The 24,095-nt window shown below is 40.6% G+C and overlaps 3 protein-coding genes across 6 annotated transcripts in view; all 3 read left to right on the forward strand.

Moving 5' to 3' along the window:
• il21r.1 (interleukin 21 receptor, tandem duplicate 1) overlaps window positions 1-6,616 on the forward strand; it is a 12,862-nt gene extending 6,246 nt beyond the window's left edge. For both annotated transcript variants that reach the window (XM_088998870.1, XM_088998871.1), the window contains 5 exons: window positions 1-84; window positions 179-371; window positions 2,320-2,398; window positions 3,869-3,962; window positions 5,836-6,616. The exon at window positions 1-84 is cut by the window's left edge and continues 53 nt beyond it. In XM_088998870.1, the coding sequence (XP_088854996.1) occupies window positions 1-84; window positions 179-371; window positions 2,320-2,398; window positions 3,869-3,962; window positions 5,836-6,384 (999 nt within the window). In that variant the 3' untranslated portion in view covers window positions 6,385-6,616. The remainder of the gene's footprint in view (window positions 85-178; window positions 372-2,319; window positions 2,399-3,868; window positions 3,963-5,835) is intronic.
• Window positions 6,617-8,751: 2,135 nt separating this feature from the next.
• LOC148897015 (uncharacterized) lies at window positions 8,752-13,805 on the forward strand. Of its 2 annotated transcripts, none has more exons than XM_088998241.1 (4): window positions 8,752-9,349; window positions 10,187-10,393; window positions 10,733-10,811; window positions 12,418-13,805. In XM_088998241.1, exons 1-4 carry the CDS (start codon window positions 9,019-9,021, stop codon window positions 12,821-12,823), a joined length of 1,023 nt encoding a protein of 340 aa, XP_088854367.1. In that variant the 5' UTR covers window positions 8,752-9,018; the 3' UTR covers window positions 12,824-13,805. The 2 variants fall into 2 exon arrangements, with proteins under 2 accessions (XP_088854367.1, XP_088854368.1); XM_088998242.1 differs by having other exon boundaries at window positions 8,752-9,331.
• A 385-nt stretch (window positions 13,806-14,190) lies between these two features.
• On the forward strand, window positions 14,191-23,835 carry rpz (rapunzel). Of its 2 annotated transcripts, XM_088998244.1 has the most exons (5): window positions 14,191-16,664; window positions 18,425-18,496; window positions 19,717-20,212; window positions 21,165-21,376; window positions 22,437-23,835. In XM_088998244.1, exons 3-4 carry the CDS (start codon window positions 19,739-19,741, stop codon window positions 21,369-21,371), a joined length of 681 nt encoding a protein of 226 aa, XP_088854370.1. In that variant the 5' UTR covers window positions 14,191-16,664; window positions 18,425-18,496; window positions 19,717-19,738; the 3' UTR covers window positions 21,372-21,376; window positions 22,437-23,835. The 2 variants fall into 2 exon arrangements, with proteins under 2 accessions (XP_088854370.1, XP_088854369.1); XM_088998243.1 differs by having other exon boundaries at window positions 14,199-16,664; window positions 21,165-23,835.
• The last annotated feature ends 260 nt before the right edge of the window (window positions 23,836-24,095 follow it).

Raw genomic sequence — 24,095 nt, forward strand, 5'->3', positions numbered from 1 at the left:
AACATCACGTGGGACCTCCACAATGACAACAACGATTGTCTAACATACACACTTTGGATCCGAACCAGCCAAGGTGTCTTTCAGGTAAAACTAAATTCAACATTTTTTCTCTGAATTTTATTGTATTTTTTTTTTTAATCAAGTAGCTTTCCCGACTCTACCTTTCACTCACAATCAGGAACCCCCGCGTTCCTTCTCAGTGGACGAAAGGTTCCTCGTGGTGGGGCACAAGGACCTACCGCCCCGTGCCAAGTGTAGTGTAGTTATCCGGGCCAAGTTGTGCCCCAGTAACCCTTCTCAGGGCCCGTGGAGCGAATGGAGTCAGAAAGTCAGCTGGACAAACACAGCGACAATATCTGCAGACATTGCAGGTAAGCGAGTCGCCATTTTATTCATTGTCATGAGTTACATTACGCAATGGCATTTACAGTAAAGTCTCGTTATATCGATATTCAAGGGAGTCCGAAAAAATATCGATATAACCGGGACTATCGATATATCCGACCCTGTTTGCATGTAATTTTCTCAGTGCGTGCATAGAAATAGTATCGATATAACCGGGACTATCGATATATCCGATATCGATATAACGAGACTTTACTGTATATCTAATACAAAGTAGCGATTGCATTCCGACGTTCGCTCTCAATCCTCCTTATGTTTTTTCCTGTTATTTTAAACGAAGTCGAGAAACATTGCCCTATAACATGATGCACAATTTAAAGGATAACCGACACAAGTTGTGTCCATAATTTGTAAAATCACTTCAAATGACTTCTACTGAGCGCATTTTACAGAGATTCCACTGCATATACAGTAAAGTCTCGTTATATCGATATCGGATATATCGATAGTCCCGGTTATATCGATACTATTTATATGCACGCACGGAGAAAATTACATGCAAACAGGGTCGGATATATCGATAGTCCCGGTTATATCGATATTTTTTTTTGGACTCCCTTGAATATCAATAATACGAGACTTTACTGTAGCTATATTTTACGTTTTAAGACTCGCGATGGTTATTCAGGAAGTCTTGTTTTTGAGTTGGTGACGATTCCTGACGTGGCGAGAAAGTGACACACAATGCATTTTGGGTACTTTGTTTGGTCTGAAAACTTCGTGTTGATCCGTGTTGATGGCCTTCAGCTGCTCTGCCCTCAAAAATTTTGAAGTAGTTCTGGGACACTTTAACTCATTTTTATTGGTGTTTTGCATTTGACTAAAAATATCCGCCTGCGTGTTTTGGGTATTTTAGATGCGACAAAACGTTTTTCTGATGACAGTTAGGAAACAAAAAAATGGTGTCGGATGTCCTTAAAATTTGAATTGAGTGATGCAATTGACTACCACTAGAGGGAGTCGGAGTACGGCACGAGAATGACTGAACTCAGGTATCGGCAGTGGTGGGCCGTGCATGTCACTCCCAGACCTTCAGTAGTGCTATGTCTGTCTGAATCAATCAGCTGCGAGTGTGCTGTGATTTACTGCATGTCCACTAGAGGGTGCTGTTGGCCAGGAAACTATGCTTGTGTGACTTCATGATAACCTCATAAAATTGCAATATTATTTGCTATTTTTGTTAGCTTCGGAGCTGTCCAACCTGATTGATGTCCATCTATTCTTGAAAATTCCGTATTGAAAATGGCTTTAACAAAATCCATTTCTTCTCCTTCAGGATTAACAAAACTGCTATTAAATCAAGACAAAAAAAATGTCTTTGTTTATCCAGCTCGTTACAGATACGGCGTGCTAGCTCTGGCCAGTATGCTCTTATTATTAGCAGCTAGTGATACTAGTGACTAGCCAATCATAGTTTGCGAAAACTCTGACGTTTCCAGTACCTTGCTGCAGGCCTTGGGTTGCCAACTCGAACTCTGATTGGTTAAAGCAACAAACATATCGACACCGCATTTAATGTTCCAAGGCCTGCAGAATAGTTTGCATTTGCCTTTATTAGTCTAGTAGTGGAGAAATTTACATTTCACAGCAGCAAAGTGATAAAAGGAATGAAAGTCCAAGTAGATTTCCGACCCTGGTAACAAATGATGGCAAAAATGTGATTGGTTAAATGCTTAAATACAAAAACACACATCTGGAAGAAGCACAACAGGGGAAAAATCAATGAAAGGAAGCTGAAAGACAATTTGAAATTATTTCATAAGAATTCATGGACAAAATATAATTCACATTAGTCTGTGATTCACATATTTTTAGGCCAGCAGAGAAGGCTTTGCAGGTCCTGACTGCCCACCAGTATGCTAAATAAAAGCAGTTTTTCATCAGCATGGCTAATGATTTTCTCCTGTGCCTTAGTAAAAGGATTTTGGCTATACATCCTCCTGGCCATCCTCATCCTTCTTGCTGGGCTACTTGTGGCTTGCTCTCGAAAACCGTGAGTAAGAAAAGCAAACCAATGATTTTTTTTTGTCCAGTTGACTAGATTTTATCCGAAGTCCAAAAACAAGACTACAAAGTAAAAGCCAATTTGGACAAAGCATGAATCATAGCTGCCAAATCACTTCCCATGATTATGATGATGATGATGATGATGATGATGATGATGATGATGGTGATGATGATATTTGTTCTCACTGCATGGGCTTCACACTTTCCTGGCAACACCTTCTGCATTGCGGGCTTAACTTGACAGGAAGTCACGCGTCGCCGTGCTGCAAATGCAACACCTATATGTAATTCAATGTTATATATATCGCACTTGACAATACAACTCAAACAAGCGGAAATACAAACAAACATTTAATTCATTTAATTTGTTATACAGGTGTATTTTGTTTCAATTGAAGTTATATACGTTTGTGAAACAAAGAATTATTCCATTAGATTAGTTTATTTGACATACATACATATTTATTTATTTATCTATTTGTTTATTTATTGATGTACTTATGTATTTACTATTTTTTCATTTGTTTATTTATTTATTTATGGGCTTATGTATTTACTTGTTTATTTTTCTTTTTTTATGTATTTATGTCTTATGTCTATTTATTTGTTTATTTATTTTTATTTATATTTACTTGCTTATTTTACTTTTATTTATTTTTGTATGTATGTATGTATGTATGTATGTATGTATGTGTGTGTGTGTGTGTGTGTGTGTGTGTGTGTGTGTGTGTGTGTGTGTGTGCGTGTGTGCGTGTGTGCGTGTGTGTGTGTGTGTATGTATTTATTTGTTTATTTATTTAGTTACAGTAAAGTCTCGTTATATCGATATCGGATATATCGATAGTCCCGGTTATATCGATACTATTTCTATGCACGCACGGGGAAAATTACATGCAAACTGGGTCGGATATAGCGATAGTCCCGGTTATATCGATATTTTTTCGGACTCCCTTGAATATCGATATAACGAGACTTTACTGTATTTGGTTATTTATGTATTTATTTGTCTATTTATTTATGGGTTATTTATTTATTTATGTACTTATGTATTTACTTGTTTACGTATTTTTCTTATTTATTTATTGTATGTATTTACGTTTTATTTATTGACTTCTTTATTAAAATTGTATTTATGTGTTTATTTTTCTCTTTATTTGTGTTTTATTTATTATTTTATTTACTTGTTTTTTTTATTTACTTTATTTATTTACCTATTTGTGTGTTTCTTTGTTTCTTTGATTAATGGTTTATTTATTTATTTTTATGAATAGTGTGGTCATCAGCACTTTTAAACAGGCTGATTTTTTTTTACACCCGTGAACCTGATGTTTATTCATTTATGTGATGTCATTTTGACATTAAACGCCAAGTCCTACTCTCGTTATTCCATACATTAGTCAATGTCATTAGATACACCTACTTGCTGGACATTTTTGACGTATTCCATTCTTCCCAGGTTCTTGCTGAAACGATTTCGACTGAGTACATACGTGTCCAGGCCGCAAGACTTCTTCAAGCCGCTCTATTTCGACCACGGGGGCAACTTCAAGGTGAGGGTGTAGTTGACACTCGTGACCAGCAGGGGCGGTGTTACATCATGAGAGCAATGTTACACCTGCTCACTGCAAGGGAATTTCCCACACAGTCACATTGGGGTGTTTTTTTTTTTTTTTTTGTTTTTTAATGCAAGGGGCCTGTAAAATTTTTGGAGGAAATGACAAGTTGTGTGTCGATGTTTGTGTTCCAATTCACTAGAAAAAAAGTATGAAGAGGGATTGATGCAAATGTTGGGTTGGTTGCATTGAAAATATGCCTACACACCAGTGTCTGAAACTCATGAAAAAAGTTAGCAGACACCAGGGCAGACAACTCTGAAAAGTTGCCTGCTCCATTTTTCACAACTTGAAACACAATAAGACGACTAATCGCAAAAAAAAAAAAAAAAATTGTTGCGAAGTATAAAGGATTTTTTTAATTAAGGAAGTCCCTACCACAAATGCTCCCTTGCTTAATTTATGGTCAATATCCCTTGCTGAAGATTTTGCTCCAGTTGTCGTTTGGCGTCATGGTCCACAATGCAATGTTTGCGTTGTCGGCTAAAAGCCACTTGGACTCCTCTTTCTAAGCGCCTTTCAAAACTCTCAAGTACACTTTACAGTCACGGTGTAGCCCGAAGCACGGACGACACCGTGGTTGGCGAGTATGCAAATTGCTCATTTCCGAGTATGAAAATTACCAAACGAACGTTTGTTTGGCAATTTGCATACTCGGCACGGCAGCTAATCAGAAGCCTGTTTCGTGCTTCGGACTATACCATGACTGTAAAGTGTACTTGAAAGTTTTGAAAGGCGCTCAGAAAGAGGAGTCCACGTGGCTTGTAGCGGTGTGCTAGTGGATTTTGCTTTATTGAATAAAGCAAACGTTTGATTTAAAAAAAAAATCTTTTTTTTCTTCTTGAAGAAGTTGGGGGCCACCCGGGCCGAGACGTTTTGAAAGTTGTACGCCCAACGCAAAAGTTGTACGCCCCGGGCCTCTGGGCAGACGTTATTTCAAACACTGCTGACATACTTGGTGGCTTTTGTTGTATCGTGAGAGGCTTAAAGGACAACCGACGTCACTTTTTTGTTTCTTAACTGACATCAGAAAAACGTTTGATAGCATCTAAAATACCCAAAACACACAGTATGATATTTTTATTCAAATGCAAAACACCAATAAAAATGACTTAAAGTGTCCAAAATCTGCAAAAAATTGAGCTGCGAATTGGGCATTTTCAGAAAGTCCCGCCCCCTGTTTGTGACGTCACGCAAAGATGTCTTGCATTGCTGGAGAATCAAAACAATGGCTTCAAATTCGGAGAATATGCTTTCTTGTTACACATCCAGTTATGAATATGATTCAAATAGTTCTGAAGAGGAAAGCATACATGTTTGCAATCAATTAAAGAAGGTTTTCTGGGCCGTTTTAATGGCTCAAGACTGATGTGTGGTGTCACAGAAAATGCAGAAGATGGCGGCAGAGCTCCGTGTAAGGAATGAATCAGCCTGTTCCCACAGGCTGATAAATTCCTTCCATGGAGCTTGGACGCCCTCTTCTGGCGGCTTTTGGGTACAACACGAGGTTTTCTGACCAAACAAGTACAGCAAAATACATTGACGTGATAGAAGGACTGCTACGGTCAGGGGCGTTCTTTTAGTGACGTCACGTATGGACTCGTCACCAACTCAAAAACAAGACTTCCTGAATATTCAGCGCAACGCTTTAAACGTAAAATATAGCTCTATGCGCTGGAATCTTTGTAAAATACGCTCAGTAGAAGTCATTTGAAGCCATTTTACAAATTATGGACAACTTGTCCAGAGACGTCGGTTGTCCTTTAACACATGAAAAACCAGCTTTGCATTCTGCTGATTTCCGTCTCAGGAGTGGGTGAGGCCAGTGTTCAGCGAGCACGACTTGATGGGGAACACCTCGCACATGGAAATGGCGACCGTCACCGTGAAACAGCTCCACGTTACCTCAGAAGGGGAAAATGCAGTGCGACCTGCGAGGTGCGTCCTCCTCGTCCCCGTCCCGCTGGCACAATTTGGACATGTGTCCGTTCACACGGTGATCGTGAGCGAAGACAATGAGCACCAAATGTCCAGGCCAAACATTCGAGAGCTGCTGGACTCGAATCCAGAGGAGCCAAAAGTGGACGATGGACGAGATGAAGAACGGCTATTCAATGATTGGCCGGAGGAAATAGAGAGAGCCTTGCTGGCCTCCAACCGGCAGTCGGACGATGGCTACCCCCGCGTGGACTGGGACACGGCGGATAGCGGTTTCGGAGAGTGCATCAGCCCCTCCCACTCCAGTTCAAGAGAGCCCGTCGGGGTTTGTTTAAGCGATCCGGAAAGCTCACGTTCCAACTATGTCAAGCAGTGGATGATGTGTGGTGATGATGGTGAAGACTTGAGAAACGTCCACTAGTTTTTTTTTTATGTACAGCAGAATATATAATATGTTATATTCATAGTTCAAAAGAACTTTATCTCACTGATTGCATTTCAGATGTTACTTTTCCATTGCATTTTGGATACAATCAGGATGTCATTTGGATGTCATTTGGAAAATTTGGATGTAATTATTCCTTTTCCACCAAAACAAAAGCCCTGATCTAATTATTCTGATTTGTGCATTCAATTAAATGCCAAGTCGTTTTTAAAAATATCATTAATCTTATATATTATATTATATTAGCTATTTGAGTCAGGAAACATATTAGCTAGCTAGCTTTTAGCCATAATAATAATAATAATAATAATAATAATAATAATAATAATAATAATAATAATAATAATAATAATAATAATAATAAATTACATTTTAAGCGCATTTCAAAGCTCTCAAGTACACTTTACAGTCACAGGATAAGTTTTTCTGCGGGTGAGCAGCGGCAACCACACGCGACAGTATTCAGTCAACCTGGAAATAACTCAAATAGATAGAAAGCTAGCTAGACAGGTAGCTAGATAACTATATAGCTAATAGATAGCCAGCTAGATAGCAGTCAAGCATAGGTATATAGCTTGCCATCTATTAGCTATATAGCTAGCTACCTAGCTATTTGAGTCAGGAAACATATTAGCAATCTAGCTAGCTAGCCCTCTATTAGCCATCTATCCATCTAGTTTGCTATCTATTAGCTATATATCTAGCTACCTAGCTATTTGAGTTAGGAAACATATTGGCTATCTAGCTAGCTATTAGCCATCTATCGATTTAGCTAGCTATCTATTAGCTATATATTTAGCTACCTAGTTATTTGAGTCAAGAAACATATTAGCTATCTATCTAGCTAGCTGTCTATTAGCCATCTATCTATCTAGCTAGCTAGCTATTAGCTATATATCTCGCTACCTAGCTATTTGAGTCATGAAACATATTACCTATATATGTAGCTTGATATCTATTAGCCATCTATCTATCTAGCTTGCTATATATTAGCTATATAGCTAGCTACCTAGCTATTTGAGTCAGGAAACATATTAGCTATCTAGCTAGCTAGCCCTCTATTAGCCATCTATACATCTAGCTTGCTATCTATTAGCTATATATCTAGCTACCTAGCTATTTGAGTTAGGAAACATATTGGCTATCTAGCTAGCTATTAGCCATCTATCGATCTAGCTAGCTATCTATTAGCTATATATTTAGCTACCTAGTTATTTGAGTCAAGAAACATATTAGCTATCTATCTAGCTAGCTGTCTATTAGCCATCTATCTATCTAGCTAGCTAGCTATTAGCTATATATCTCGCTACCTAGCTATTTGAGTCATGAAACATATTACCTATATATGTAGCTTGATATCTATTAGCCATCTATCTATCTAGCTTGCTATATATTAGCTATATAGCTAGCTACCTAGCTATTTGAGTCAGGAAACATATTAGCTATCTAGCTAGCTAGCCCTCTATTAGCCATCTATACATCTAGCTTGCTATCTATTAGCTATATATCTAGCTACCTAGCTATTTGAGTTAGGAAACAAATTGGCTATCTAGCTAGCTATCTATTAGCCATCTATCTATCTAGCTTGCTATCTATTGGCTATATGGATTGAATTTGCCTTGATAAGTCTCGCAGTGGAGAAATCATCATTATTCACCCATTGATTTATTTATTTTTTTCATTTTAAATACATTATCAGATTACCTGGCTCCCCCCGCCCCTCCATAAATATTTTTAAAGTTTCCTCTCAAAAATCAAAATCTCACTGGGCCTTTTATGTATATATTATTTGCATTTGCTTTTATTTTGCCTCCTATTGCTCTGGTTAGCTTTGAGAAAGAGAATCTACGCGCGTTGGTTTTACCTGTTTTTTTCCCTTTCAACGAAAATAATCATGTGTTTGTTGTCGTCTCTTTAATTAAAAAAAAATCCACTATATTTAGTTTTTATCTATTAATGAATTTTATGCCTTTATTAAAACCATAACAACGTCGTTTGTATCGAGTGTATGTTGTCCCTTTAACAAATGATGTAATTTTTTTGTTGTTTTTTAAGATTAAGATTAGATTGTCGGTGGGTGATTACGTCGACAAGTGACGGCGAGGACCGGGCGACAAAGTGACTGGGCGAAATGGATTGCATTGGAAGTCATATAAAAGTTATCCACGTTAACACAAAATCTGGAATCACGTGTACCTTATTCGACAACGCGACAACATTGCTAATTATTATTACTTTTATGCTTTCCCTGAAATAACCCACGCCGTCGTCACCATTGATGACGTTCCTCTTGTTCTCATCGCTCCTCCGGGCCGCTAGTTGGCGCTGTGCAGATGAGTTGAAACGACAGTCAAGTATCCACAAAGCGAACAGGCGGTGTCAGGAGGCAGGCGAATGTCGACGAAAAGGTCGCTTTTTAAACAAGTTCGCCCCTGTTTTTGACGTGTGGCGCTTTGATATTTTTCCTTCGGTGGCGATCGTGGATTTCGCGATTTAAATGTGACTTTTAGCGCGGGCGTCCCTTCTGTCTGCAAGTTAGCATCCTCGTGCGAGTAGCCGTTCGAACGGCTGGCCCAAAACAAACCAAACCCTTAAAAAACTAAACCTGCGATGAATTTGTCCCAGAACACCAGCCTGAGACCGGAGGAGGTCCTGGTGGTTGAAAACGCCATCCGACTAGCGATCGACTCGGTGGTCAACGTGCTGTACGGTGTCACCAGCGGCCGTAATCGCGAGTACCAGCGGATGGTGGCCGACAGGGATAAAGAGATTGCGAGGCTCCAGTTGGAGGTGCAAACGTTGCAACGGCGCGGATGTGCTTCGTGCACGATGCTCGATCAGAGTACGGTCGACCGGTCCCCGGACACCGGGGAACACAAGGACGGCGGCGGGGGCAATGACGCCGGTCAGCAGCAGCAGCAGTGTGAGCTCAGTTTCTCTTGTACGTAAGTTGATAGCATGTCCATATAGCGAAAGGTCTGTTATAATAATAAGAATACATTTTATTTATAAGCGCCTTTCAAAACTCAAGGTCACTTTCCAGTCACAGGATGAGCTTTTCTGTGGGTGAGTAGCGGCAGCCACACGCGCCAGCGTTCACTCAACCCGGATGTAACTCAGATAGAAAGCTAGTAATACACCAGGTCGACCACAAGAGGGCATATGCGTTAATATGTACAGTATGTACAGTGATACCTTGGCTTACAAACTTAATTGGTTCCTAAACAGTGTGGAAGGCGAAAAGTGTGTATTCCAAAACGTAATTTCCCAAAGGAAACGATTAAAATGAGAATAATCCGTTCCCAGGTCCCATAAAACATAATTTTATACTTTCTAATTTTCCAAGTCTTAAAACTACACAAAATAAACCTTATTTTATGGCGAATAAATGTGCTATTGTATTATAATTAAAGAAATAAACTTTACTGTATAATAAAGTCGTTTTACTTACCTTTGTGATGGTCGTTGATGGTCTTTCACCATCTTGAGGAATGATCCCTTGTCTGGTAACAAATGATGGCTGAAATGTGATTGGTTAAATGCTTAAATACAAAAACGCACGTCTGGAAGCAGCGTAACAGGGGAAAAATAATGAAGGAAAGCTGAAAGACAATTTGGAATTATTCAATAAAAATTCATGGACAACATCTAATTAACATCAGTCCCTGATTCAGATATTTTTAGGCCAGCAGAGAAGGCTTTGCAGGCCTTGACGGTTCCCCACTGGGTTTTCCCAAAATGACTTGAGACTTAGGTCTGTTTTATTTTTCACCCGCAGCGGGTCTCTTTGACAGCCATCAACCCAGCATTCCCTCCATGGCGCTACCTTCTCCATCCCACGCCCAAGCAGACCCACCTGGCACTTTGGAGTTGGGCAGCGTCACCGTCAAAGAAGAGCCGTGCAATGTGGATGCCATCCTTGTCAAATGGGAGCTGAGTGAGGAAAGGTTGCCGGAGCAAACCACCAGTTCTTGTTGGGATGCAGGTAACGCTTGCCTCGGAGATTATTTTTTAGCGGATTACAGTGAACTCGCCGCTGCACACGAAGGATCGGATCTGAACCTTACCATTAAAAATTTATGGCCCCCTGGAAATGCGGTTTGACACATCACTCATTGTGTCAGCGTCATATGTATTCCGAAAAATAGTTCATATGCCAAGGTAAAATTTTCATAAATGTAACGTTCGGAAACCGAAAAGTTCGTAAGCCAAGGGCTTCGTAAACCGAGATTTCACTAATACACTTTATTTATAAGCGCCTTTAGATTTTATGCAGATGTTTGAGCTACTGAGGCTAATCTTCTTTTGTGTTTGTGTCTTTAAGAATTGGAGCTCAGAGAAGTGATGACCTGCGAGGACGAAGCAGACGGAATGGCGCACATGACAGAGGCGGAGCAACAGAGGTTAAAACCTACAATCATTGCATGTTTTTAAAAATAAACTGATTGTACAAGATGATGTTTTCAAAGCCTGTGTTGGCGTCGCTAACACAGAATGGAAAGAGAACTAAATTTTCCTCCTTTAGTTTACAACAGATTCTTTACTTCCAGGCAGTGGCTTTTTTTTAGGTGTTCAATTACCTTACATGTTTCGGCGTATACTTCCGCATTTGTCAGAGAGGCGGAAATATACGCAGTATATTCATAACTTCTTAGTACTTTCATAACTTTGCTGCTGTGAAATGTAAATTTCTCCACTGCGAGACTAATAAAGGCGAATCCAATACAATCCAATCCAATATTTACTTACAGTGTAAGTAAAGAATCTGTTGTAAATTAGATATCTAGTAGACAGTATGAACTTAACACAACTTTCCTCCTTCAGATGTTAGCATCAGTGTCAAAACAGCAGCTTGTCACTCCGAGTCGAGATTCAACACCAAATGGATTAAACATTGGGTATTTTAACACCAAATATTTGGCCAATAATGAAAACATAAAAAAAATCTATTTCTTGAGAAAAAAGAAACACTAAAAATGAAGCGCAATGCAGCATGACAATGTCACAAACAACCCAAATTTATTCGGGAATTGAAAAGTGTGATGTGGAGCGCCATTCCCAAATTTGTTGGGGATTTGCTTTTTCCTGCGCGGGGGGTGCCCATAAAGCGCTGGTCAGACCTCTTACAATATTTTCCCCTTCCACGAGGGGGCAGCATTTGTCTTATATCCATGTTAGCGCTTTGTTACAGCTTCAGCTGTTGTTAAAGCGGTATATTAATCTGTTGGCTATCTGACTGGCTAGTTAGCTATATATGAGCTATCTAGCTTACTAGCTATCTAGCTAGCTATTAGCTGGCTAGTTTACTATCTATTTGAGTTACTTCCGGGTTGAGTGCATGCCGGCGCGTGTGGCTGCCGCTGCTCACCCACTCAAGCACGCCTGAATTTGCCTCTGTTTATTTATTTGCTATCTATTTTCTAGCTGGCTGGCTATGTAATAGCTATCTAGCTAGCTATATAGCTAGCTATCTAACGTATCCTGTGATTATAAAGTGACCTTGAATGTTTTGAAATGTGCTTATGAATTAAAGGTATTATTGTTATTATTAGCTATCTATTTGCTAGCTAGCTAGCTTTCTATCTGTCTGAGTTCCTTCTGGGTTGAGTGAACGTTGGCGCGTGTGGCTGCCGCTCCTCACCCACCGAAAAACTTCTGTATTCTTGTGACTATAAAGTGACCTTGAGAATTTTGAAAGGCGCTTATAAATGAAATGTATTATTATTATGTATGTATTGTATTGCATTTTGTACAGCTGCCCCCATTTCAAGCTCAGATTACTCCAGACCCATATAACTTAGGAATTAACTCGTGTTTTCTGATGAAAAAAGACAATCTAAGGTTTCCAACGCTGCTTTGAATGTTTATGTAGTCCGATAACTCAATATTTCTGAAATTTGAGTGAAAATGACAACAACCCTGGCAGTGGACTGGACACATTTTTGCACATCATCTAAGTTAAAGACAGACATGAGTAATCAATCACCCATGTCGTTCATTGTCCTTTAGGAACAAGAAAAAGCGAGTCCCCACGGCGGAGCTGCCCGAGGAGGCCCAGCTGCAGAAGCGCGCCGCCTGGCGAGCCGCCTCCCGACGCTACTACGCCCGCAAATTGGCTCGCCAGCAAGCTTGCCCCCCGTCCCGCCTCGCCCAATTCCACCATCCGCCGCCCAGCTTCCAATACACCGCCTCGCCCTGCGGCCCTTTGGCCACCGTTTATAGGAAGCGGGCGACCAATTCCGCTTTGTCTCACGACTCGCAGGCGCAGCAGAGGGAGGCATGGCGAGCCTCCTCCAGGAGGTACTACGCCAAGAAGATGGCGCAACAGCGCCTTCAGAACGCACAACCGGAGTACCACCACGCCGAGCCACCAGGGGGCGACAGAGGAGAACTGGAGGGAATTTTATGTAGTTGATTTTTTTTTGTATTTGACAAACAACACTGAATATTCACCTGTTCTCCCTTCGCGTCACCCGTCCATTAACACTGAGGGGAATAATTTATTTTGGGATTTTTTAATTTTTATTTTTATTGTTGCATTTATGTCCCAATCAGAAATAACCGTCAACCCATGAACTACTCACTCTGTATCAAATCAGCTTCTGCCGTTGAAACAAATAAAAAATTCATTAACAAAATACATTCATTAACATACACAAATTATTTTTTTTTAAATAAGGCAATTTTATGTCTGTTATGTCACATTTTATAAAACAAACGATTAACAAGAAGCAATTGTGCATCGTGTATAATAGCTATCTACTGGTTGGCTGGCTAGCTATCTAGCTAACTATCTAATAGCTATATGTTAGCTATCTATTAGCTAGCTAGCTCTATTATAGTTACTTCCGGGATATGTGAAGGCTGGCGGGCGTGGCTGCCGCTGCTCACCCATAAAAAAACTTATTGTGTGACTGTAAAGTGACGTTCGCTTAGAAATGAAATGTATTATTATTATCGTGATGATTCATTTCAACTATCTGCTCTGTGCAATTTGGCCGCCTGGGGGCAGTATAACAACTGTACACCTTCCCAAACCACCGAAATTAAACTGTAGAAAATGTTTTTTGACTGAGAATTATTTTATTTAGCATTCTATTTTTCGCCTTTTTCACCATTTTGCTCAAAAACAATTTCTTTTAATGGTATTTTTCACCATCCAGCCCCCTTTTAGCTTAAAAAAACATTCCATATCCTCCAAACTCAGGCGGGCGTGCAAACCACTCGTCCATCATGTCGATTTGCGATATTTGAAAAAAAAAACATCTGTCAGTTTCCTTCACTTGTCTTTATTGCAATAAAAGACTTTTAATTTGAAAAATGTATCTTTTTTATTGTTTATTGAGCCGCTTTTGAAACAGGTGCACGTTTGAAGCTATTAAAAATATACAAAAAGACGTCTATTTTTTTTTACATACAGTAATCCCTCGTTTTTCACGGTATATGGGGACCAGGAGCACCCGTGATAAACAAAAATCCCTAAAGTGGGACGTACACGCATGTACAGTGCATTCACAGCACATGGATCTCACTAAATATCCTGTGACAATAAAGTGTCCTTGAGAGTTTTGAAAGGCGCTTGTAAATGAAATGTATTATTATTATTATTTACAGGGCGGGGCTGAGAAGATGCAGAGCCAATCCACATGGCTTGTAAGTCATAGGCTATCACGCTGTCATTGGGTAATGTCACGCGCTGGGAACCAATCAATAATAATAATAATACATTTCATTTATAAGCACCTTTCAAAACTCTCAAGGACACACTGAGCAGTGGCAGCCACACGCCCCGGCGTTCAAGCTACTGCTACATACAAAACGGCTGAGTCATTCTGCATTTTTTTTCTGATGTTTTTTCCTGGAAAAAAAAACTGATGTATCAAAACCGCGAAGTAGCAAGGGATTACTGACTACTCATTTATTCAAGTGTTATTTGCTGACAAAACGCTGCATACAGACACAAGAAAATGTATTTTTTCATCAAAACATTTAATTCTACAGTTCTAGTGCATTTCTTAGATAAATAATTTTGAAAATGAAACATAACAAATTGATAACACAATTGATACGGAAGAACTTCTTTAATCGATTGCAAACATTTATGCTTTCCTCTTCAGAACTATTTGAATCATATTCATAACTGGATGAGTAACAAGAAAGCATCTTCTCCCAATCTGAACTCTCTGAAGCCATTGTTGTGTGTCTGGAGTATCCTGGCGTGACGTCACGAACAAGGGGGCGGGACCTTCTGAAACTCGCAGTTTCAGAGGTCATTTTGAAGCAGTTTTGGGACACTTTAAGTCACAGGTGTCAAAGTCAAGGCCCGCGGGCCAAATCCGGTCCACCACATCATTTTTTTCGGCCCGCGAAAGCAAATCAAATTTGTTAAATTCCATGATAATTGCTAAAATCTGAGCCAAAATTTCATATTTTTGGATGTCAACCACAATAAAAGTCATTATTCTTGACTTTAGATTTGAAAACGAGTTATTCATTAATTTGCTGTGTGCTCTATATGTAATATTTGAAGGGATTTAAACATTCTAATGGGTTCCCCAAATTCATAACGGCCCTCGAGAGGAAACCATAACTACAATGTGGCCCACGGCAAAAAATGACTTTGACACCCCTGCTTTAAGTCATTTTTATTGGTGTTTTGCATTTGACTAAAAATATCAGCCTGTGTGTTTTTGGGTATTTTAGATGCTATAAAACGTTTTTCTGATGTCAGTTAGGAAAAAAATGGTATCGGTTGTCCTTTAAAACAACCCATAATGTGATCAAAAACAGCGTTTGGATTATTTCTACAGGCGGGGTTGTAATCAGGCAGCAGACAGCTGATCTGATGATGCCCAATTGCAACAGTTGGCGAGTTTGGTGCACACTTGCAACCGGATCCGCTCGACAGCTGCTTCACTGAACAAGCGTGCTTCTTTTTGTCACAACGCGGTTGCAGCAGGAGCAAACTGTGCTGGAGGGGCTCTTCATTTTAGATGCGAATACCTACTCTTGGGTCTGAATATGCAAATACGAGGCGAGTTCTGAGGTTTTTTTATTTTTTTATATTTTTGTAGCAGGTACGACGCCTTAATTTGCGCCCAAGTGAAGCCGGCGCGTCTTATTTGCATGCAAACCAGGAGCCTAGGGGCGTTTGTTTTGGGGCAAAACAGCTATAACCAGCTTTGAATCACTCTAGTTGCACGATTGACGAGTTTTTGGTTACTAGCGCCTTTGCACCGCGAGATTTATGGAACGTCTTTTTGAGTAGAGAGCGCCGAACAAAGAAAGAAAGAAAAAAAGAAAGGCGAATGAGCAGATGGCGACCTGCGCGCGCAGCCTGTGGCTGGCTCTGCGCGTGAAAGGGCTCGACTGTGTCACATTATTCGCCTGTGGAGCGGGGAAATGCGTTGGAAGCAGCACTGATGCTTTATTCTACGTTTATTTAAGCAATTGGAAGACTAAAAGGCGCTGCATAGAGAATGGTTCAACTTCCAGTGGTGTGTGCGCCTGCTTGGTGCGCTGGGTGGAAGGCTGTGCGGTAAAATTGACACAATATTCATTTTTTTACCAGCGGAACTCGCGTTTTTACGATAAAATTTTGATGCTTATGGCGTTTTTATAATATGTTTTGGATTTTTACTTGTTTTGTACTCAATCGGAGTTCATTGAAAAATCTGAATGACATCAGAGCGCACCCGTGAACCTTACATGAAGTTTCATTTGTCGTCTCAACTCTTTGGATTTTGATTGGCTTGCAAGTGATCCTCAAGCAGTCTTGAAATACTAAAGTGTTTCTTGGACTTATAAATATCGTGAATGGAGTGTTTGTTGGTATCTAAAAGATGCCGCGGGGGTTGGAAAATCGCTCAGCGCGTTGGTTTCGGAGGTCGGTTGCGCACAGGCTGACAATGACGTTTTGGTTGGGAATTTTTGAACCCGGTATGGGCTTGAATATGTTCAAAATAAAGGGGGTATTACTCCAAATGTGAATGTGTGTTTTTAATATTTTAAACATTTTATTGAGCGTTTTTATGTGGCGCTTGGAAGATATCTCTCTATTTGGGTTCAAATGACCGTTTTGGGCGTATAGTGGAATATTTCGGCTCTTAAATGATGGTTTATGCCAATATTTTCACCCCTACATGTTGAACGTACATGGACGTGTCCATTTTGCAGGGATTGCTGGGAAGAAGAAGGAGCCAGTCGAGGTTGGGCCGTCGGAGAGGCACTCCAAGGTGCAAGTAATTCACTACAAGGTAGGAAATAAGCAGACTTTTCTTGGCCAATGGTTGCCAATATTCCTTAAAATGCAAATGGGTAAAGTCTAGTACAGGTTGAGCCCAAGAAAGACCAATTTTAGGGGTCAATTTGGCGTGTTTGCTATATTTTCAATCGGCCCGGACCATGGCTGTGCGTTAAAAAGCAAACATGGAGGCGCGGCTAGAGGGAGCCAAAGCAGGCAGGAAGGAGGTTGAGCCTGCTTGTGGGCCTCCAAAGCGGATGTTTGACTATTGAAATCTCCACAAACATTTAACAAGTCCGGAAGACCTTCCATTGTTTTAGCGTCAGTCGTCGTACTTATTTAAAGTTGATGAGCCTCAAGGGTGTGTGCTTCTAATGGCTTCAACTGCCTCACTGGAAGTCCATTTTTATCCAGACGCACACCAAAATGGACTTATAAATGTTTACGTATAAGAAGAATATCGCTTGAAGTATAAATTGTGAATTTTAATGAAATGGAATTCGAGTGATTTGTGTATTTTTTTAATTAGCGTTAGCTCAATGCTATGCCTAGTTACAGTGCGTCCAAGATGGCTGTCGAGCTGGCAACAGGTGACGTCAGCAGGCAGCCCACTTCCTTGTTTGGTTTGGATACAAGTGTCAACCTCCAAGACAATTTCCTGTGTTTTCACTCTAAATATGTCAAGTTATACATTTTGTAAATATTTAAATGCAATAAAACCACAAGAGGTGTTTGGTGGTGAACAACAATCACTTGATAGTATACAAATCGCTCAAATCATTTAAATTAAAGGCTGACATTTTTTTTTGACAATTGATTTAACCAGTAGGCCAGAAACATACACAAAAGACTACTGATTTCATCGAAAACAACATCGGAAGCTCTCTGGCTGTCTTTTAAAACCTATTGAACGATTGTCATTTTGAGATTGTTGCAGCTCTTTTTAAATGTTGGCAATCTTGAATTCTTCTGCCTGTGATTATGTCACTTTTTATTTGAACAACTACTAAATGGCTGCCATTTTGAGTGCATCAAAATCATGGCCAGTTTATACTCTTCTCACCTCACGGATTTTTTGATCACCTCAGTTGTGTTCAACACCATAAATCTTCCTTTGCATCATATCCTCATAATTGCCGGCCGTCTTGAGTTGCTTCACTGGACTGGTCGACCACTTCATCGTGATCTGCGGAAACAACAAAACAATTCAATTTATGCCACAATTAAACTTTACTTTTATAGAAAAGACACGGATTTTGTAAAAATTAACAAAAACGCCACTTTTCTCAATGGAGTGCCACAATTTTGTGCTAATTTTGCTAATTTGGCCACCGATGGCTGAAGTCTGTTTTCAGTCCACTGGTCGTGGTGCTGAAATCAGGAGTGAGCGAAGACCCTTTACTCCCCTCTAGCGGTGTTTTGTGGTAACGCATGCAAAACTGAAACACGCCCTGAAGGCTTTGGAAATGTATTCGAGCGTTTCAGGCTGATTGTTGGACATTTATGAAGGGTTTAAGCAAAAAAAGCGGCTCGCAATTCCGTCACATAAAGGTTCTATCGTCATTTTTTTGGCCTAAGCCCACGTGGAGCTATCGCATCACCCCCAAGATGTCCGCTTGCAGCAAGCCTGGTGCTGAAACGAAAACTACTGCAGCGAAACAGGAGAGTCTGGTGCTTAACTCTTTCCTTGCTGGAAAACAAAAATATCTCTGGATTGTCTTTCTCTCAATTTGTGTTTTTTTATGCTAATCAATCTTTTATGTGTTCCTGCAGGGCGGTGCCTGACGACATTTTTCTCCCAGTGGGAGCTTGAGGGAAGGAGGAGAGGAAAAACTAATTAAGCATGTAAGGATTTGTGAATACTCCGTGAAAGTGCGTGTGGAACCTTTCGCACGCCGCCAAGGCGATCAGTTAGCAATGCTACGCTCACATCAACGGATTTGTGTTGCATATGAGCTGTTCGTCTATCCTCCGCAGTGACAAATGTTGCCATAAGGCAACCTACCTGCCAACTACTCCGGTTTTGCTGTAATGAGTATGGTTTTCATTATCCGATAGCAATAGCTAGATGGCTAGCGAGATAGAGCGATGGCGTTTTTATAATTAAAGGCTCGCTATCAGACAATTGAGGTGGAAATGATTGAATGATGACATTAAATTAGCGCATAATCTTGTAGTCAAAGAGAATAGCTATCTATTCGCTAGCTAGCTAGCTATCTAGCTAGCTATATTATAATGTAATAATAATACAATTCATTTGTAAGCGCCTTTAAAAACTCTCAAGGTCACTTAACAGTCAGAGGAGACGTTTTTCTGTGGGTGAGCAGCGGCAGCCACACGCGCCATCATTCACTCAACCCGGAAGTAACTTAAATAGATAGAAACCTAGCTGGTTGGCCAATAGATAGATAATAACTAGCCAGCTAGATAGCTAGCCAGCCAGCTAGATAGCTATGTAGCTAATAGCTAGGTCGATAGATAGCCGGCCAGGTAGCTACACAGCAAATAGCTAGCTAGCGAGATAGCTGGATTGCTAGATAAATAAATCGAGAAATACGCCTGTCAAGAAATATTCACACTAACTATCTAGTTGGCTGGCTAGCTATTAGCTATCTATTGGGTAGTCAACTTGCTTTCTTTCTATTTGAGTTACTTCCGGATTGAGTGAACGCTGGCGCCTGGCTGCCGATGCTACACAGCCTGCAGAAATGATTGTGAAGGCGTCCAGGTCGATTTCTGACCCTGGTAATTAATGATGACTGTAATGTGATTGGTGAAATGCTTAAATATGAAAACGCACGTCTGGAAGCAGCGCAATCGGGGAAAAGTAATGAAAAGAAGGTGAAAGACAATTTGGAATTATTGAATAATAATTCATGAACAAAATATAATTCACATCAGAGATATTTTTAGGCCGGCAGAGAAGGCTTTGCAGGCCTTGATGGCCTGTCACTGGTCTACTGTATAAGAGAGGCTCCCACAGCGCTACTATCTTATCCTATATTATAACTATGACTCCGTCGAGTGTATAGTTTTTAATGTCTATCTGCCCTCGCACCCCCTAGCCACTTGACCCCCCCAGCCATCATGGAAGAGGAGATCGTGGAGGAGCACGCTAAACTGAAGCAAGGCGTGGTGAAGGTACTGCAGTGCGTAGCCACCATCTCATCGGCGGCGGCCGTGGTCAACCCCATCTTTGGCGTGGCGGGCTCGCTAATGCGCGTGGTCCTCCACCACATCGACGACGAGGACATCCGCACGCTCAAGCGCGAGTTCGGCTCGGTCAACCGGGCGCTGGATGAGCTCTCGCGCAAAAACCGACAGGCGCTAGTTGCCATCCAGAAGGAAACTCTGGATAGTCAGTACGCCTCTGTAGAGGAGAACCTCAAGAACCAGTTCCGCAAATTCATGGAGCTGGTGGAGGCCCGGCCCGAGCACAGCGAGCGCAAGAAGGAAGACTTCGCCCGCAGTTACGCCGACGATCTGGGCGACCAGAATTTACACACGCTCTACGACGGCGTGGTGGGGAAACCCAAACTCTTCAGTCGGCCTATCCTTGAGGTGAGTCGCAGACCACACTGACGGTACTTTGAATTGTTAACACAATCAATTCACCCTCACATCAGGCTCGTCAATAATTACAATTAAAGGACAACCGATGTCACTTTTTTGTTTCTTAACTGACATCAGAAAAACGTTTTATAGCCTCTAAAATACCCAAAACACGCAGGATGATATTTTTAGTCAAATGCAAAACACCATTGAAAATGACTTAGTGTCCAAAATCTGCAAAAAATTGAGCTGCGAATTGGGCATTTTCAGAAAGTCCCGCCCCCCCAGTTCGTGACGGCACGCCAAGACGTCTTGCATAACTGGAGAATCAAAACAATGGCTTCAGATTCGGAGAATATGCTTTCTTGTTACACATCCAGTTATGAATATGATTCAAATAGTTCTGAAGAGTAAAACATACATGTTTGCAATCGATTAAAGAAGTTATTCCCTGTCATTTTGAGGCAACATTGAGGGGAAATTTCTCACGGAGAAAAAGGCACAAAATGGCGACCTCCTGTGGGCACCTCCGTTTCCACAGGCTGATAAATTCCTTGGGCTTGGAAGCCCTCTTCTGGCGGCTTTTGGGTGCAACACAAGGTTTTCAGACCAAACAATATAGCAAAATACATTGACGTGATGAAAGGACTGCTACTTTTTTTTTTCGGTCCGGGGCGTTCCTTTAGTGACGTCACGTACGGACTCGTCATCAACTCAAAAGCAAGACTTCCTGAATATTCAGCGCGAGTCTTAAAACGTAAAATATAGCTATATGCGGTGGAATCTTATTAAAATACGCTCAATAGAAGTCATTTGAAGCCATTTTACAAATTATGGACACAACTTGTGCGGAGACGTCGGTTGTCCTTTAAAGGACCTCCGGTGCTGCAATTTCCAGTCACCAGCAGAGGCCAGCATTTCCCGCCTTTCTACAAGTTGTTTTTTTTGTTGTCGCATTGAGGTGTTCCTGAAGCACTCGGGCGGCGATCGTCGAGCCATGGAGCGCTTGTGCACGCGCCTCACCTACTTGTTTTGCATCGGCTTGATCGCCCTGATGGGTTACGCCGCCGTCATCGGCGACGACGACGCCGGCCTGAGCGAAGAGTGGGCCGAAAAGATGGAGAACGTGCAGGACAAGATGCAGCACGCGCTGCGCATGTGCCGCTGAATCGGGTACACGGGATTTTCGTCATTTGTTTAACTTCCAAGGGCAGCGGTGGGCAAAGACACGTTCGTTACGCGGCCTGGTCAACGTTTATATTATCAAGCACCATCAAATATTGATTTATAAAGATTTTTTTTGGGTTAAATTGATTGTTGTTTTTTTCCTGTAATTTAATAATGAACAGATTAGTGTATTGTAAGTAAGAAGAAATGGGCAAAAATTCTACTTATTTTTTTACCTAATTTTTTTAAACCGATTACTTTATTTTTTTAATAATTGAATGCCCGCCATTTTACAAGCACTTTGACTGAGTATTCGAGGTTAGGTTCTTCCATCTTAGAAGCACCAAACCAGAAAGTTGACACTCAAGATTTTCTTCTTCTTTAGTAACTAGCGGTGAAACACGCACTGATTCCAAATGGGCGGAAAAGCTTTGCGTCAATGCAAACTTGTCAACAGAAAAGTAACTTTGTAGGTATTGTGACAGCCATAACTTAATAAAATAAAAAATACAGAGAAAGGGGTTTTGATGAAATCACGCCAAAGAAACTCAGCAAGCTGTCTTAACAGTGAATGTCAGATTCCTTATGTTCCCTCCCATTGACTGCGTTGGAGTGTCAGGTGCCTAAATTAATTTTTTAAACCACCTACTCTTTCTCTTCTACTTAAAAGCTGTGCTGATCTCAAATTCAAAGTGATGCAAAACTGCCACCTGCTGGCCTTTTAGTTCACTTTTAGTACTGGCTGGTCATCATCGACAAATGTAAGCGTCCGTAACAGCCATTGAGTTAATGAAATACTGTAAAAGGAATTGGAAATAGTTCAGTTAACATCTGAGAAAGTCCCGCGAGCTGGCCCGTGTATACAATTAAAATGACTATTTGGCTCTTGCGCGCTCGACTTTGCCCACCGCTGTTTAGACAAGAACACTGGGACCACTCTTTTGAATTTTGATCAACTTTGTAAGGCGACCTGGAGTGCTCCAGAAGGCGCCTGTTAATTTAAATGTTGCATTATTAAGTCTCGGACCACCCACCCATGAAACGTCTCCATATTCTTTGTTACAAGTTTGGATGCATGCCAAGCCGATGGGTGTATCGCGATTCCAACCGGCTGGTGAGATGTTATGAAAAATCAGCAAGACCAAAAATGTTTCGTCGGATGAACATTATATCGTGATGGCACACTCAGCGCATGCATACCTGAACACTAAGTGTGTGGTTACACTTGTTTTTATGACACTAGAAGAGAACGCCGCTTGAGTTCTACCAACACTACTTTTGAAGCACTTCCTATCACATGTTCTGCAGAACGACTTAAAAAAAAAACGGGCATCGAAGTTCATGCTGAGTAGGTCACTTTGTGTTGTACTGGCACTTTATCTGATAAACAGCAGCCATTTCAGGTTGAATTTATTCTATTTTTCCCCAAAAATACATTTTTTTTTGTTTGCTGCCAATGGTGCCTCTGTGTTTATATTGTTTAGTTTTTTTATTTACACTATCTTATGAGACATCCTTTTACATGTATTTTAAAGGACAACCGATGTCACTTTTTTGTTTCCTAACTGACATCAGAAAAACGTTTTATAGCATCTAAAATGCCCAAAACACGCAGTATGATATTTTTATTCAAATGCAAAACAATAAAAATGACTTAACGTGTACAAAATCTGCAAAAAAATTGAGCTGCGAATTGGGCATTTTCAGAAAGTCCCGCCCCCAGTTCGTGACGTCACGCCAAGATGTCTTGCATTGCTTGAGAATCAAAACAATGGCTTCAGATTCGGAGAATATGCTTTCTTGTTACACATCCAGTTATGAATATGATTCAAATAGTTCTGAAGAAGAAAGCATACATTTTTGCAATCGATTAAAGAATTTATCCCGTGCCATTTTGAGGCAACATTGGTGGGAAATGTTGCACCCAAAAAAGGCAGAAAATGGCGACAAAGCTGTGTAAGGAATTAATCAGGCCGTTTCCACAGGCTGATTAATTCCTTACATGGAGCTTTGTCGCCCCATGTGCCTCTTTTTGGTCCCACACGACGTTTTCAGACCAAAGTACAGCAAAATGCATTGACGTGATGGAAGGACTGCTGCAATGTGTCCTTTTTTCGGTCAGGGGTGTTCCTTCAGTGACGTAGGGTGAGGACTCGTCACTAACTCAAAAAACAAGACTATTCAGTGCGAGTCTTAAAATGTAAAATATGGCTATATGCGGTGGAATCTTTGTAAAATACGCTCAGTAGAAGTCATTCAAAGCCATTTTACAAATTATGGATGCAACTTGTCTGGAGATGTCGGTTGTCCTTTAAGTCTTATTATGCAGTTAAAAAAAACAGTTGACTAAAATCTGTATACTATTCTGATGTAGGCCATTTGATTGTATCGGGCTACTTTTCTGTTTTTGTTATTGCTGCAGGTTTTAAGCACCACGACAAATAAATAAGTTCATGTATCCATGATTTTGTGAGTCCTTTCATTTTCCTGACTGCTAGCTTTCTGGTCTTACTGGACATTTGAATCGGGACGTCTGTAGTCCTAACAAACATGTCAATGCAAAATGTCAGTCGCCTTAGCTGATTAATTCTGATTGCATATAAATTACGACTATTAGGACTATTTTAAACAAATAGTTGCCAAACCACTTTGCATTTAGTTTCTCTTTAAAACAAAAGACAGTGATGTGAATACATCAAAAATCCATCTTTCCCAAAATACTGCA

Source organism: Hippocampus bargibanti, linkage group LG06, assembly GCF_051943395.1.
Source record: "Hippocampus bargibanti isolate YZ-2025 linkage group LG06, ASM5194339v1, whole genome shotgun sequence".
NCBI lineage: Eukaryota > Metazoa > Chordata > Actinopteri > Syngnathiformes > Syngnathidae > Hippocampus > Hippocampus bargibanti.